Source organism: Sphaeramia orbicularis, chromosome 18, assembly GCF_902148855.1.
Source record: "Sphaeramia orbicularis chromosome 18, fSphaOr1.1, whole genome shotgun sequence".
NCBI classification, from domain to species: Eukaryota; Metazoa; Chordata; class Actinopteri; order Kurtiformes; family Apogonidae; genus Sphaeramia; species Sphaeramia orbicularis.
This window is the reverse complement of record NC_043974.1, coordinates 21,062,694-21,079,159: the sequence shown is the minus strand read 5'-3', so window position 1 is coordinate 21,079,159 and position 16,466 is coordinate 21,062,694. Positions and strand designations below refer to the sequence as shown.

The window sequence follows — 16,466 nt, the reverse complement described above, 5'->3', positions numbered from 1 at the left end:
GATAATGCTGTCACATCTGTACAGTCACAGCAAAAGCAACCAAAATGACTGTATGGATGTGATTTAGTCATCAAATAAAAGTCATATGCATATAAGTACGTGACAAATACATGCAGAAAAGGTTGTAAAAACAAAATTTGTGTTGGTGCTAAAACTTTTATATTAATACAGACTGATAAAGTAATGTATTTATGAGTATGTGTGATGCATTGCGTAGAACTGCCTGAATGATGATGAATACGCACACTGCAGATTTATCACATCATTCAGGCCTACCGTATACGTAAAGAAATGCCACAAATCTATAATGAAAATCGTTGTCTCCATTCTTGTCTTGAGTCATTTCAATCCACTGTAGTGTCTATTGACTGCAGCTCTGTGCAGGAGTTTCATTTTCCTTTGTTTCTTTGCAAGATGACAGCTTCTGCCTCCCTGGGTTGATATTGATCTCATCACTTTTATTTATTTATTTATTTGTTTATTTATTCAACCATCTGTAGCAGAACTCCAGCCCTCCAACTGCGCCTGATCCCAAGCCCACTATGATTGATGAATGGGCTGTGTCAGTGAAGCCCAACGCTGACCCGACGATCATCAAGAAACACATAGAGAAAATGGTGGAGGTGAGTTTTCAACACCAGCATTCCTCTTCCACAAGGATTTAATTTCTGTTCAGCCGAAAACCTGCATTTCTGGGTATTTATTATAATGAAAGGCACTATTCCTAGAAATAATCTCAGTATATTTCCATGCTTTGGTGCATTTCTGACCATGAATGTGCATTTCAAGTGTCCAGAAATGTCACTTTTTGGCAACTGCTTTTTGTTATGACCCAAGAAATCCATCTTAACTAACTGCTGATTATACTTTTACCAGATTTTTTTCTCAATAATTATCAGTCCTGAAAAGGTCATTTCAAACTCTCTGTATTGTTTTCTGTGACAGTGAGGAATTGCGTTATTTCAGCCTTTTAAAAACATGTCAATCCTGTGAGTAACCTTTGCGAACTTCATGCTCAAACAGTCAGTCTTCAAGAACTTCGACACTGACGGCGACGGCCACATCTCCAGGGAGGAATTCGAAGCAATCAGGAACAACTTCCCTTACCTCAGTAAATTTGGAGAACTGGACAAGAATCAGTGAGATTTGTAGATTTTTTTCCGCTGTTATTGAATCACACAGATCAGAAAAGATCTTTACAGTTTATGAACTAAACTGTCAGCTCACTTCTCTGCTGTCATTTTCCTTCCCATCACAGAGACGGGAAAATCAGTAGAGAAGAGATGATAGACTACTTTATGAAAGCCAGCTCTCTGCTAAACTGCAAGATGGGCTTCATTCACACTTTTACTGAGACCACCTACGTCAAGCCTACGTTCTGCGAGCACTGTGCTGGCTTTGTGAGTAAACACCCACTACTCAATATAAATTATTTGTGCCTTCGTTACATCCACAGCTTGTCCTTGAAAATTACACAAATACTGTTTGTATCTATATCATTACAGGGATTTATAGACCCCTGTGGCTATCAGGATTGTCTTAAAATAGCATTGATCTGTGCTGTGTTTGTTTTCAAGTGCATTGATTTCATGACTCATCCAATCAATGGCACGTGTCATAGAGTGTCTGTGCAAAAAGGTCAAAGGTCGCATGTACTTACAGTGCCATCCCACAACTCTGGACTGCCCCTTCTTTATTATTTATCTCAGCTTTCACCAGCGTTAGCCTCATCTCTCAGAGGTTCCTTCTGCCAGGTCAGGGCAATGCCAATTACTTTGAGCTATAGCCACGCGCTGCTGAAGTTGCATTCTGGGAAATATGGGAGGAAGGTAATTGGGCGAGATGATAACCCTTCTCTGTGGCAGTTTTATGTCTGTGTTGCTGTGTGTGTGTCCTCCGGCCCTTAACGTTCCCCGAAGTCCCCAGAGAGGCCCTCTGTTATTTAGACACAGACAGTGAGTCAGCACTCAGATGTAATGAGAACAGGAGTGGGGCCCTCATATTAAACGCAGATGACATCCCATTCATCTTTGTGTACGGCCAGACACCAGACTGTAATGCTCAATAGAAAATATGCCATAGATTCTTTCATTAACACTTATTGGACACATTAGGATGCATACAAACATATATTTTCAGAGAGGAGCACGGCATTTTCAGACCATCATTTGGGGGGGGCTTAAATAGTGAGCATGGACAGATAAGGACTGTGGCTGCATGCGTCCGTCTTCCTTTGAAAATGTGTGTGGCAGAGGTAGATACACTAGCCACTTCCTCTTTTTTCTGCTTCGTGCTTTCCTCTTGGCTGCGGTGCAAAAACAATATTTTCCCGCAGCCCATTTTTCAGCACTTGTCTCAAACACAAGCCGGGCCTGATGTAAACACTGCAGAGTTCAGTCACCTCTAGTGTCTCACATGCATCTCTATAAGGTTTTGCTATTCTACCCAAAACAACCTTATGACCTTATGTCTTAATTAATGGCATATAGGTGAGTTTTATTAAATGCAAAGAGCAACAAGACACAAAACAGGACGCAAAGTTTATAGTAGAATCTCTTGTTTTTAATTTGGGTTTAGCCGAATTCTTTCACAAGTTCATAGTGTTCATAGCACTTTTTTTGGTCGGTGCAGTTATGTCCACATAGTGAACGAGGACTTGTAAACAAACCTCCTGTGGACATGTTTGGGTGGCCTCATTCTGCCCGGTTGCAGAGTTTGCCAGCGAAGGGGCATGTGCCAAAACAAATCTGTTTCCAGTCCCTGTAACCTCAGCTAAACATGGTGGATTGGATTAGATAGATGGATTTTCATTCCAATTCACAACAAGTTTTCTCCTCTGATGTCCAAACCAGTTGATGACACATTCAAGACGTAATCAACAGCTGTACAGTCACATATTGAACCAGGTGGGGGATGTCACTGTACTGAAAAAAGACCTTGGCTTGACTGAAACTACAGGAAGTAGACTGGTATTTTGGAAATCAAGCAAGACTCATGTCATTTGACGAGTTAAACTACTACAGTCACGGAAAAAATTATTAGACCATCAAAAGTAATCAAAAACAATGGTTATGCAATTAAGGACTAACTCATGTGTGTATCATGTGACTAAAACAGGCAGAAAAGAAAAATGGAATGCCTAAAAGCACTGTTTTTTTCAGTACAATGCCATATGCACATAAGTGATGTTGGTTATTATCAATAAAACCATGAAAAATGGATAGATATCAGCTCGTAAATTAAACTTATGAGCTATTTTTGTTGTTATCATTATATCTGTCCACACAAATGTACCTTTACTTGTACTAGGCATTAAAATGAACAATTGGAGAAAACAAGGGGTAGTTTAATAATTTTTTCCGCGACTGTATATTAGCGTTTAAATCACAGTATTAGCATCTGGGGTTCATTACTGGTACTGTCAATGTGGTTTAGGAAAGCCACCAAAACATACTTTACTTTAAATAACTTTTCAAAAGAGTTGTAGCTGAATGGAAAACACTAATGTGAATCTGAAATGAGCAAATGAAACATGGACAGTTTCCTTTTAGTATTAAAAAAGTCATTTTATCTGTCTGCAGCTGCTTACATTTCGTCAGTTTAGCTCAGGAACAAAATGACTGGCAATTCTTGCCCTCAGAGTCTGGACGGGAAAGATAAAATGCTTTTTTAGACACAGGATTTGCAACAGGAACAGCAGCATTTTTGCACATTGTTTACTAGAAGAAAAAAACCCACAGTGAATATTTACTGCAGATTATGTTCTGCTAATGTAGCGCTTCAGAGATTTCATTTTAAATCCAATGAGATCTAATATGTCAGGGTAAGTTTCAACGTTCATGCTCTGTCACACTCAACTTCCTGGATAAAACATAATAAGCGTATAAAAGAGATGTCTTTAAATGGTTCCAAGAGTATTAGAGAGGATCTGTTTATGTAAATATATCAAAGAGGACATTTCTTGATATTAAATGTGATCCCTGGGCTCTAATTAGCAGCACATTCCCATTACTCTAAATCTGACTTTACACTCTAAATGCACGTTCTTACAGAGTATTAGTGTGTTTCCTTTTCCTAGTCTGTATTGTATTGTGTTTTACAGTCAACGGAGTCAGTAAAGGTCAGTCAGTGTAGGCAGAGCTGTGATGATAGCTGTGTTTAGATGTTCTCGTAACTGACTTCTCTTTGTTGTAGAGCCTCTGGCTGTGTTTACGGTCTCCCATTGCGTTCGAGGGTATCTTTGTATATGTGTGTGCGATGTGCATCCAGGAGTGTATGTGTGCTCGCATGCATGAATGTAGGTTTATGTGTGTGCGTGTAGAGGTCAGGATATTTTGTGCCTCTTCAGATGTGCCAGTGCAGTGTGTGATCTCCAGCTCGGCTCTTTCATGTCATTGTTCCCCCACTGGCTGTGCTCTCCCTGCGTCCCGCTTGATCTCGGTCTCCCTCCACCCCCTCTGTCCCGCCAACCTCCTCCCTGTCCCCTTTTCCTCTCCTCCATCTCTCTGCTTCATTGTGCCACTTTTCGTCATTACATTTCCTCAGGTATACATCGAGATGTTTAAACTTTCCAGTATGTAGCCCATTAGTCGCTAATTATGTATACTTTTCTTTACTGCCAACCATTTTCCAAAACATAAGTTTTTAGATGAATTCTCTACATTTTAGGCAGTTATTGCTTTCCATTTCACAGTTCACTACAGCCCGGAGAGCCTTAAAACCTGCTTAGGCAGGCCAGTATGAAACATTATTAGAGGTGTTTCCAGTTATTTAACCTTTCAGCAGAGGTTGTGCTTACACATCCAAAAAAATCAATCCCAGATGACAAAACCATTATGTATGGACATTGGAATAAATTAAATTTGTTATTTAAAGACTGCCGACATGAAAAAAGATCTAAAACTGGTGTGTATCAGTTGTTTTTGGCAATAAAAGACAAAAAACACTTGAGCTTCAGGAACACCGGTAATGTATCTGATAGGTTTTCTGTAATTTGAGTGAGTGAGTGCTTTCTATAGTTTTTTACACTACCTGATCAAAAAACCAGTCCACACCAACTCCTGGGTTTAACTAAGCAAAAACTTTAGATCTCTCTATTGGATAATATTACTGTGATTGATATGTTTCAGCTGAAAACAATGTATTTTAACTCTTAACTGATGCGGTGAGTAGCTTCTTATTTCTTAAACAACTATCAGTTTACTGGAGAGCATAAAAATTGGACAATGACATTTCATCAGGTTCATCTGGCTTGCGATAGAGTGGTTTAGGGAACGTGAGGCATCATCTTCACACCACAGACTCCACAGTTGAACCCTATTGAGAATCTATGGGACGTGCTGGAGAAGACTCTTCGTGGCGGTCTGACTGTCCGATTGTCAAAACAAGGTCATGATGAAAAATTAATGCAAGTATGGATGGAAATAAATGTTGTGACATTTACCGTGATGGAAAAAGCTCTAGGTGGCCTAAACAATGCCACGGTGAATGTAATCGAAGCTAAAGGTGATTCAGTGAAATATTGTGTGTATAAACAGAAAACACTGGTTGACTTACTACAACGCAGTAAGTATTCTAAAAGTGTATGTCAATGACCTAACTATATAAAACATGAGGTACTGTACATTTTTTTTAATTTTTCAAGTTGAGATGTTACAAACAGATGCCTCAGTCTTTGTCTTAATTTTAGCTCATGACACAAAAAATAAGAAATGAATAATTATAGTAAGTGGTATGTATAACCTTTAGGTGGTTAGCAAAGAAGTGGATGGGATTCCTAATACATGAAATAAGTTAAAACATTCACAGTGGATTCTTTAGGGTGAAAATATGGGTTTGAAGCGTGAGAAGGATTGCATACTATCTGCACCTGTGTCTGTTCATTATGTAATCCAATTTCCAAATTTAGTACAGTAGTTGTTCAGTAACTATAGCTATCCTCTTTCCATACAGTATGGACATAAAGGAATTTCTATTCTAATTAGCCTATTATTCAACCCTTTCTTTGTAATTGTCCACCACCGTGACATTTTTAACATACCTCTGGCTGTCATAGAAGTGAAAACATATCCTAATTAACTTTCACCTTTCTCCTGCCCTTTCCTTTCTCTCTGTGTTTTTGTAGATATGGGGTTTTTACAAGCAAGGCTACAAGTGTAAAGGTAAGAGAGCAGCTGAGTGTCATTTTATTCTGTGTTGTTGCTGAGAGGTGCATGAATGGTACAACTTCAAAGAATTAGGGATTCTTTTTGAGACCATTGATTCCCAGACACCGCAACCCAACGCTTCCTCTGTAGATAAAAATCCACACAAGGTTGAAGCGCTGAGTAAATGTCATCGACACATAAAGCCTCGCAAAATATAACACACTTTCAGTCTGAGTCTAAACACAAAGCTGTGTTAACTAACAGATGGAAAAGCCATATGAGCTGAGACCACAGTGCACACAATGCAGAATTATTTGCCCTTTCAGTGCCTCCAATAGATGAGTGTTTAAGGAAGCTGGTTCGTTTCACAAATGTACATAAACACAGGTGAGCAACATCACACCCTCCTGCCGTGATCCTCATGGTCATTAGCTCGGGAAAACACACACTCATACGCTTCCATTTCCCTCGACGTCTTTACTGCTGGTGGTCTGTTCTGATGCTAAAATTAAGTGGTGATAATCTGCAGACATTCAGCACACTAAATAACTTACTCTACATATGTTTCCAACCAGATGTCAAGCAAAAACTTCAAAAAGGATGCCAGATTTAAAATGCAAATTGTGTGTTTCCATCTGCTGTAGTCTTTCAAGAAGTGATTAATTAAATCATGAATGAGATATGAATTGGAGAAGTCAGGGTGGGCTGATATTTTACAGGCACATTTTTATTGGCAGGTGTTTAGCGAATTAGTTTTGATTGCTGCTTATACCCCAGGGCTGTGAGTATGTGTGTCCTTCCTGTACCATTTGTTTTTTTTTAATGATTTTTCTGCATAGTTGAGTATACCTCCTGTCAATATTTTTTGCTAAAAATAAGTAGAATGCAAATGTTAAAATAGCAGGAGAAGCAGAATGTACACAAACAGTATGCATGTGCCCTTCTTGTTCATCAGACGACATAATTATATCCTGTTATCTCTCATTTTGTTCTTTGAAACCAGGCAGGCTAATTATCAACTTTTTTGCCCACTTTCATTCTCAGCATTATCTGCCTCCTCATTCATTCAGGTTAATTTCAGGTGGGGTAACTAACGCTTATTAAATAGCAGGCAAGTTATCATCAGACAGCTGAGTTGCATAGCAACTAGAGTAATTAATGCTCCTTGGGGCCTTTGAGGTCTTGCGGTCTGTTCCAAGCGGTTCTCACAACGCACTGAACCTTGTGTTTAGGCAGAGAAAAAAAGACAGCTATGTGATTCTTGGCTAATTTTTATAATTACTTTTTAATAATAAAGTCTGTTCAGGTTTTCAGTTTAATTTCAGCTCAAGCACCTAATTCCAAAGTGTTATCTTGGCTATTAAAGTACAATCATACCCACATGAATGTTGTTGAGACAAGAAAATGGCAGGTGAAAAGACCACAAACATAAACAACTACACAAACAGGTCTATTTTTTTTTTTTTTCTCACACAAACCTCAGTCTCTCGTGTTCTTGAAACTTTCCCATCTCTATTCAGCTGTGGAGTGTCTCTGTGGAAGTCTCACTGGGACTGTGTGAGTGTTCTGGCTTGTACCAGTGCATTAATGAGACCAGAGGAAGTCAATGAGAGCCCTACAGTCATTCATCCCTATTACCATTGTTGGCCTGTACTCGGAGAAGGAGAGAGCGGCAGGAACATAATTGAAATGAATCACCCACTGCAGTGCAAGAGCAGAGAGTAGTGAGAACTCTGAGTGTGTGCTGCTGGATGTGCACTTTAACTGTAGTAGTATAGATATGAAGGCTTATGCATATCCTCACATGGTTGTGTGGATGTAGTTTTGACGCAACATTAGCATTCTAACTTTTAACATAAAACATAGACAGACTTTATTTGTCATTCCAGATTTTACATAAAAAATGAAATTTCTTTGCAGTTGGCTCAGCAGGCAGCATCAATAAATACAACAGGCACTATATATACAGGAGAATATATACAGGATAGAATAAATATGCATATAGTTAATATTGCACAGTTATATTGCATATTGGAGCAGTCCTGTGTAGGTGAGGGAGGAGGGGAGGTATTATGTTGAGTTCAGCAGTTGTACGGCATGTGGGATGAAACTATTTCTGAGCCTGGCTGGTCTGCTACAAACGCTACGGAACCTCCTACCCGAGGCCAGCACCGAGAACAGTCCACGATGGGGGTGGGGGGTGGGGTCTTTGATGATGATCTGAACCCTAGTCGGACAGCGTTTTTCGCTCTTTATATTAATACATGAAATTTAAAGCATCTTAACAAGCTCAATCCGTACTTGTATCTATGAAAACTCCTCAAATCCAAGGAATTTAGAAAACAACAAGCAGTGGGATAATAAGTAACTACAGCAAAAAGAAGAAGGACAAAACAAACTCAGAACTGCAGGTAATGTCAGCTTTGTTTTCCCACAGTGTTAATGGTTCAAGGTCTATATGTTTTTCTAGAAGTCTGAAGAAGCACAAAGTTGCTTGAAACATCAACAACACCCAGCATTACAAATAGGAAGAAAGGAAAAAAAAAATAATAATAATAATAATAATAATATACATGTTTTGGTGCTCTGTTCTTTTCACACCGTGAGACCTTGATAAACAGTGTTATTTGTTATTGAAAAGTTATTTGATGATGCTTTTTCTAATCCAATCTTTTTCATCTTTCTAACAACACAGTTATCTTAGATGAATACAAAAACTAGAGGTAGCCATTTACTGATGATCAAACTAAAACTGATTATGTAAAAGTTAATAAAACTAAACAGAAATCAAAAAACAAACTGAAAGACAAAAACTGAAGTGGACTTAATAGTTGATAGTTAAAAAGATTTGAACTTTCTGGGGTGAGTTGGGTCTTTTTAAGTAACTTCAGGTTGACATTGAATATTTCTAAAAAAAAAAAACCTTGTGAGAAATACCATCTCATAAACGTCAAAAGACGGTGTTTTCTATGGTTTTAAGTAGAAATCAAATTGAGGTTTTGTTTTGTTTTTTTACATTCGCATGTTTGTTGCTACATTATTGTCCCTCTCCTTTTAGACTCTCCCCGGTTGACAGAGTTATTGTCAGGCTCACTTGCCCTCACTGTTTGTACGAGCCACTGTTCATGTGTGTGCATGGCATGTCGAAATGCTCTCCCATCACCGTTCACCCCCATGTTTCTGTCTGCACTCGTCCCTCTGTCTGACCCTCTGCCTCTCTCTCCCTCTCACCGGCCTTCCTTTTCTTTTATCCCATCTGGCCTCCTCTCTCGCCGCCTGTCCCTCCCTCTCTCGCGGCCCTCCCGTCATCTCCACCTCACCCGGAACCTGTCCCTGCCGTCGTCCCTCTCCCTCCACATGGGTTCCCCGGCGGCAGCCTGCGGGGTGAACTGCCACAAAGCCTGCCGAAGCCGCCTGGCGGTCGAGTGCCGGAAGCGGACCAAGAGCATCAGCCACGAGACGCCACCGGCACTGCAGGCCAGATCCTACAGCTTCCCCCCACCTGCCAACACCCCGCCAAGCCTGCAGGACACAGGTGAGGAGGACTATAAGGCTAAAGCAAGGTAGAGATAATTAATTACACTTTTAGAAACACAGAATAGATTTGGGCTTCATTCAAGAATACCACCTAAAGTGATTCCACAGAATACACACCTCAACAAGAATTTTAACAACATCATTGCCTTCACAACTTTAATAGCTCGTCGGCTCATTCTACTTAAATGGAAAGACAGAAATCCACCCACTTTGAACCTCTGGATTAAAGACCTTATGAACTACCTGACATTAGAGAAAACTAGAAAAGCACTCGGAGAGCGCAGACCTCCACCAAGGCAGATCAGCCCCCCCATTCACCACAAAAATGTAATCATTTGTTCCCTGTGCCACTATCAACGTTTCCTGAAAATTTCATCAAAATCTGTCCATAACTTTTTGAGTTATCTGGCTAACAGACAGACAAACAGACAGACAAACCCCAATGAAAACATAACCTTCGCCGTTCCATGGCAGAGGTAATAAAATATACCACAAGAGGCGATGCAGCCAAATTCTATGCAATGTGGCAACCTGTTTTATCATATATTAAAAAGATGGACACAAACAATTTCTCATTGTAACTATAGATAGATAGATAGATAGATAGATAGATAGATAGATAGATAGATAGATAGATAGATAGATAGATAGATAGATTATTATTATTATTATTATTATTATTATCATTATTATTATTATTATTATTATTATTATTATTACCTCCGCCCAGGAGGTTATGTTTTCATCGGGGTTTGTCTTTTAGTAAGATAACTCAAAAAGTTGTGGACGGATTTTGATAAAATTTTCAGGAAATGTTGATACTGGCACAAGGAACAAATGATTAAATTTTGGTGGTGGTCAGGGATGGGGGGGCAGATTTTTTGTTTGTCTGTCTGTCTGTTAGCAAGATAACTCAAAATGTTATCTAAGTTGGTGTCCTCAAATGCAAATGTTTGGTTCACATCCAAACATACTGACTCTACTGTCACAGAAGCATACTAAATTCAGAAAATTTAAGATGCTGGAGTTAGAGAATAAAAAAAAAAAAAAAAAAAAAAAAAAAAATCATGTCATGAGGAAATATGTGGGTATGATCTGTAATTACTGGATTAAAGATTAACATAATTAGCTATTTATAATAATAATATTATTATTATTATTATTATTATTATTATTATTATTATTATTATTATTATTACTTTATTATTACCACCTTGCAACTTGTTGTTTATTGCTTTATAATGTGCAATTACCTGTTTTTTTCAATACTGTTTTTTCTTTTTTTAGAGTTATTGTTTTGCTATTTTCTTGTAGTATTTCTTGTATGTATCTCCAGTGGTGCACTACGATTGGAACCTCAATTTCCTGAGGGCGGTGCTCAAAGCGTCAAAAAAGTTCTATCTAGTCTAGTCTAATCTAAGGATTACCTCACTCTTTGTGGTCATTTTTTGTACAAAAACTTTACTACTTGTGCATACTTTTAAAACACCAATGACTTGTTTCACATCAGATGTTAAAAAAGGCATTTTATAATGTACTGTTGAAAAACAAACTTCAAATGTGCCAAATCTCTGACAGGAAATATAATTTACTTTTTGAAATCATAGTCCAAGTGACAGAAAAGTATAGCTTGGAGGTATTTTAGTTTCCCCACTTCATGTCATCGCTGCAACACCTCCACTTTTTGAAGGCTGCTTTTGTCTTTCCTCAAGCTTACGGAGCACTGACATTTGGAAGATATTCTCAAACAGTAGGGTATAATTTGCAATGGTAATGTGATTGGCCCGCCACAGCAAGGCCAGTGACTCACAGATGTGGTGTTTAGCAAAAGTGGTGCCCTGCGATGCGCTGCTTGAAATCCGTGTGAACTCTGCTTGATCGAAGGGCGAGACAATGCTGGAAGCCAAACAAATCAAGCATTGTAAGCAGACGAAGGCCACACATTTCATTAGCTTTTAGCAGCACCGGTGACTTCCCATTTCACTGCCCAATCAATTCCTCATCACCCTCTTTGTTTTCCTCAGTAATTGCGGAGGAGGATATAGAGACGGTGGAGGAAGGAGTATTTGACGTCCACCTATAACCAGGTGAGAAAAATCTTTATTCTGGCTGTTAAAATGTTGTTACTCATTGATGTTAGTGGACACAGATGTGCCAAGTCACCCAGGTATCGCTGTTATCACCTACCAGCTTCACAGTGATACGTTGTTACGTTTCTGCTGAGATCTCTTCTAGTTCTGTTATTGCCACAGAGGAACAATGTTTCACTTCCTTTTCTTAGACGTCTTAATGCAAATATAAATCTAGTCTTTACTAAACTGTTGTTTTCTGTGCACGTAGACTTTTCTCAGAATGACTCATATCAACTTGCATGAGTCAGTCAAATAAAAGAGACTCTTCCTTCATACTATAGAACAAAGTTCAACGGATCATATGTTTTATGATCACAGATACAGCTTATAAACACCTCAATAAACACCTCAAGTCAATAAAAACACTTTTTTTTCTCTCCACTAATATTATTCAGGTGTTACGCATCCATTCAAACAATACACAGAAAAAATGTAGACAGCAAATGGATGTCTAGTTCATGGAAATTAATTTAGCTTTGTAAAGTCCTGGAAGATTTCTATCTTCTCTGAATCTGTAGGTAAAATAATGAATGTGATGAACCATTGTGAAGTGTGTATGTATTTGATTTTTTTAAAGAATTAATTAAAAAAAAAAACCAGCAGTGCCATTAAACTAATATAGTCAAGTGTAGTAATGACTTTGACATAATAAAATAAATCAATTTTCCAACTCCTTCCTTATCAATATAGTATATATATATATATATATATATATATATTTTTTTTTTTTTTTTTTTTTTTTTTTTTTTTACTGGAATTCAAGTTTAATTAGTAAATGACTATTAAATATGTTTATAAATAATGCAGCTTATTAGTTATAACTACCTGTCGCCTGTTTTATTTATTAAATTGCTTTTTTAATTCACTCTGGTGCCACTGATGAAACTAAAAGTGAAGCTACACTTCAGTATTATGATCTTCATGTTGTACAGCACCATTAACCAGTATTTTTGGCCTGTTTGTCACATAAGCTTCATGTGAGTGTGAACTGCTCAGAGTGCTTCATTTGACTAATTTTATGAGGCTTTAGAGGTAAAAGTCAATCAGTGTTTTACAAGAAAAAAGCAAAAATTGCTGAAAACAGAGGTGTGGTGTAAAGCTAATTGTGCATTAATAGGATCTTCTTTCCCAGATTTCTCATGTCCTTGGGGGACCCAGCCCACCAGTTTGCAATAAACAGGCTACAGAATGCGAAGTGACACTGCCATTACACACTCTGCTTACAAGTCTAATGTGTTTTTTAATAGATTTTTCTCTGCGCATGTAAACATGTACCACTGCATCCCTCTTTCACTTTGCTGCGACCCCTCTAGGAGGCTTGAATTAAAGTGTGTTTTTGATGAACAGGCCTTTGACAGACTCCAGCTCTCTATTTTAGAAACCCACCTACAGTTGGTGTGCACGAAGCCAAATCAGCGCCTGTTGGGATCCAGACACAGAATGTGCTACAGTTTGTCAGTTTTACAGCCCTCAACACTGGGAAGAAATTGCACTGACTGAACAAGCCAGGATACCTACATGCTGCCCCTTAGTGGACACATACTGCTACTGCAACTCCACATGAGATGAATGTGATGACCAATGTGAATGACTGTAAGATTTCTATGTTAAATTTCTGCATTTTGATTATATGTCAGCCAAGTGTTTTACTGTAAAATGTTATTATATATTAAAAGAAATCCACAAAATTGTATTTTCTTGGTGGAATGTTGAAATCTGTGGATTATATTTGAGTACACTTTGCTATAGATAAGAATGGCTGTCTACATTTTCTTCAGAACATAAAAGAGGTGCTATTATTGCCAAGAATGTATACCTGCCACCCAGACTAAGCTACTGTCTTCTGAGATGCTCCGCTTTTAAGTTAATTATTTTGTTTTGACATACATTTCAGTGGACCAATAATAGCACCAATTTTGCTGTCAAATAACATATTGTTGATCTTGTAATGCCCGTCTCAAAAGTGTCTGCAAAAGCATAAATTTTATCAACAAAAGAAACTGTGTGGACAGTTATAATCTGAATGGATTTATATATGTGTGTTATACTTTTGTCAAGTTTACCTTAATATCAGTAACTGTCCTATAGTTAATACTGTGGTGTTGTTTTGCGTAAACAGTACTGTCTTGTACCAGTGCACTGATAGAGTATCAAACCTCTTGCAGTACTGTGAATGTAGCACAAATACTGAAATGCTGCTGTCAGAAGAAGAACTCATCTTTCACAGTAAATACGTTGACAGCAGAGATGGAAACTTTGTAACTTCCCACTGATTCCTCTGCTGGTTTTAACTGTATTTGCTAGGCTTCTGAGACTGTTGGTAAAACTGTTAAAAAAAAAAGAGAGAGAGGGAAAAAAAAACGATAACAGAAGAATAATGTTTCAAAAAACTTGAGTAATGAGGCTTTTCATTTGGCAGCAGTGTATAAAAACATTTCCCTGAAAATCAATTTTGATGCAAGTTGTGTTTAGCTGTTTTTATCCTGCATGCTTCTCCCTTCATGGCTCTATTTTGTGACCAGACATCTCTGGCACTGAGGATATTTTATTTTTTAATGTAGCACGGCCTGTTATCTTTTATTTAGGAAACATGAAGTCTGGAGTTCCAGACAGAGGGAGATGGTTTCTGTTGCTTTGTGCCTGTGGAGAGATGGATTCAAACCTTGAGTGCCATATTGTTAACTGCTGGTTTGTCATTGAATGAGACTTCTCACATGGTGTGTATTTATTTTTCCTGTATCAATAGTTGCCGGTCCTTCTGTGTGTTATTCCCAGCTTGATGAAGGATGTTTATTGTTATTCTGTGAACAAATCTTTCAGAGTGATGTCATGCTACTACATGTGGTCCCTAGATGATTCTTCAGTATTAAAAAACACAGACATCACGTTAATATGTCCTCTGGCTAAGAATTTTTCTGTGAATAATGAGAAAGGAAGAGAACAAAAGAGCATTGTCTTTTCTTTTTTTTTTTTTAGCAGGACATCCAGCAGGAGTCAAATATCTGTGACCTTACTTTCAGGTCAGTCATTAATCAACACTGTATTCACAGATGTTTCTATTGTTTCGTATGCTAGTTTTTTCAGCTTTTACTTCCATTTTATATCTACTACCATTAATACTAGGAGTGGCAAAAAGGGTTTTTTAGGGTTTGACAATTACACCTCTAGATCAGGAATTTACTTAATTTTTTTGACACTTAGTTTTTATTAGTCATCATTTTGTCATACATCAGCAATAAATAATAGTCACAATCTAATAGTAAAGATAATTTAGGTTACAGTTATGAAATATCAATCAAGTTACACAATTAAATTTTTAGAGCAGCAGTTTATATAACATGTCACAGGACTATGAGACAAATCACACATTAAATGTATTTAAAGAAACTAATCCATTTGCCCCACCTTATCATGTGAAGTTCATTTTGTAGCCTCAGCATAAATGTTAATCTCTCCATTTTGTGAATTTCATCTACTATTTTCAACCAGTCCTCCAGCATCAGTGGATCAAGTTGAAGCCATTTACAAATGATTGTTTTTTGTTTTGTTTTGGGGTTTTTTTTTAGATTTTTTTTTAGATTTTTAGACAGTATTTGTTGTTTATTGTCAAATCGTCAGGAAAATCTCCTAACAGATGTGGTAAAGTAGGTTGCTGTAATTTAAAATCTGAAATCTGTTTTATTTTTATTCCAACATCTTTCCAAAAAGTTGTAATTTTCATACAGGACCAAAAAATGTGGCTGTGGTTTGCCTCTGTGTCCCCGCAACCCCTCAGGAATTTACTTACCGGTAATTTTAATCAAACTTTTTCACAACAAATTACATGATGCTGTCAGTGTTTACACATACAAGGCTTCCCAACAATGGTGATAACATTTGTATGATAAAGTACCAAAACTGTTAAATGATTTAAAAATGAGACAAACCAAAACTGATGCATGTGTGAGACAATTTAGTTTACAACTGCAAAAGTGTTTTTAAGAGAAAACTGTTCTTTTATACCTTTTGTTTCCTAGTTGGAGGCAGATGCAACACTAAAACAGCCTGTACCCCAGTGTCACTTTTGGCTGAAACTACTTTTTCATTCATTTCAAGCCCCACAAAGTTCAATAGAAAATAGTTTCCATGTGATTTCAGCCCAGCAACGAAACAAAAAATATCTGTGACTGTGGCCATTCCCAAAACAGACTCACTCCAAATGTTGAAATCGATTTTACTACTGCTGTCACATATGCCTTCCATACATGTGACCATGATCCAGAGTCCACTGGTTTTCGATTTCAGACATTAATAACCAGCCCTGAATGATCCTCACAGTCGATGCCACATCTAATTACTCCTAAAAATGAAGTCAGTCTGAGCCTCTGATTGCCCAGCTTCTGCTCTTTATGGTCTATTCAATGGAAAGGACATTGATCCGACTATTTCCAGCCTTTTAGCTGCCTCATATCTCATCCAGTGCAATGAAACTGCTAAATGCTCTCATGTGGGACTGTGTCGACTAACAATGAACTGATCAGCTGCAGAGGCGATATGTTCATAACTTGTCCTATCGACCTCCACACACATTCAGTGTCTTCACTTTTAACCACATGATTGTGTAAGTGACTTTCATTGCTTCTCATCTTTTAGGTCAAAGGTGTCAAACTCA

The 16,466-nt window shown here is 37.8% G+C and overlaps 1 protein-coding gene across 3 annotated transcripts in view; it reads left to right on the top strand.

Moving 5' to 3' along the window:
- LOC115438679 (RAS guanyl-releasing protein 2-like) overlaps positions 1–14,706 on the top strand; it is a 39,588-nt gene extending 24,882 nt beyond the window's left edge. The window contains exons 11-17 of one of the 3 annotated variants that reach the window (XM_030162450.1): positions 504–623; positions 1,024–1,139; positions 1,259–1,400; positions 6,125–6,161; positions 9,523–9,681; positions 11,708–11,770; positions 13,194–14,706. In XM_030162450.1, coding sequence (XP_030018310.1) covers positions 504–623; positions 1,024–1,139; positions 1,259–1,400; positions 6,125–6,161; positions 9,523–9,681; positions 11,708–11,766 — 633 coding nt within the window. In that variant the 3' untranslated portion in view covers positions 11,767–11,770; positions 13,194–14,706. Of the gene's footprint in view, positions 1–500; positions 624–1,023; positions 1,140–1,258; positions 1,401–6,124; positions 6,162–9,522; positions 9,682–11,707; positions 11,771–13,162 lie in introns of all 3 variants that reach the window. The other 2 variants (XM_030162449.1, XM_030162448.1) reach the window with 2 other exon arrangements.
- The last annotated feature ends 1,760 nt before the right edge of the window (positions 14,707–16,466 follow it).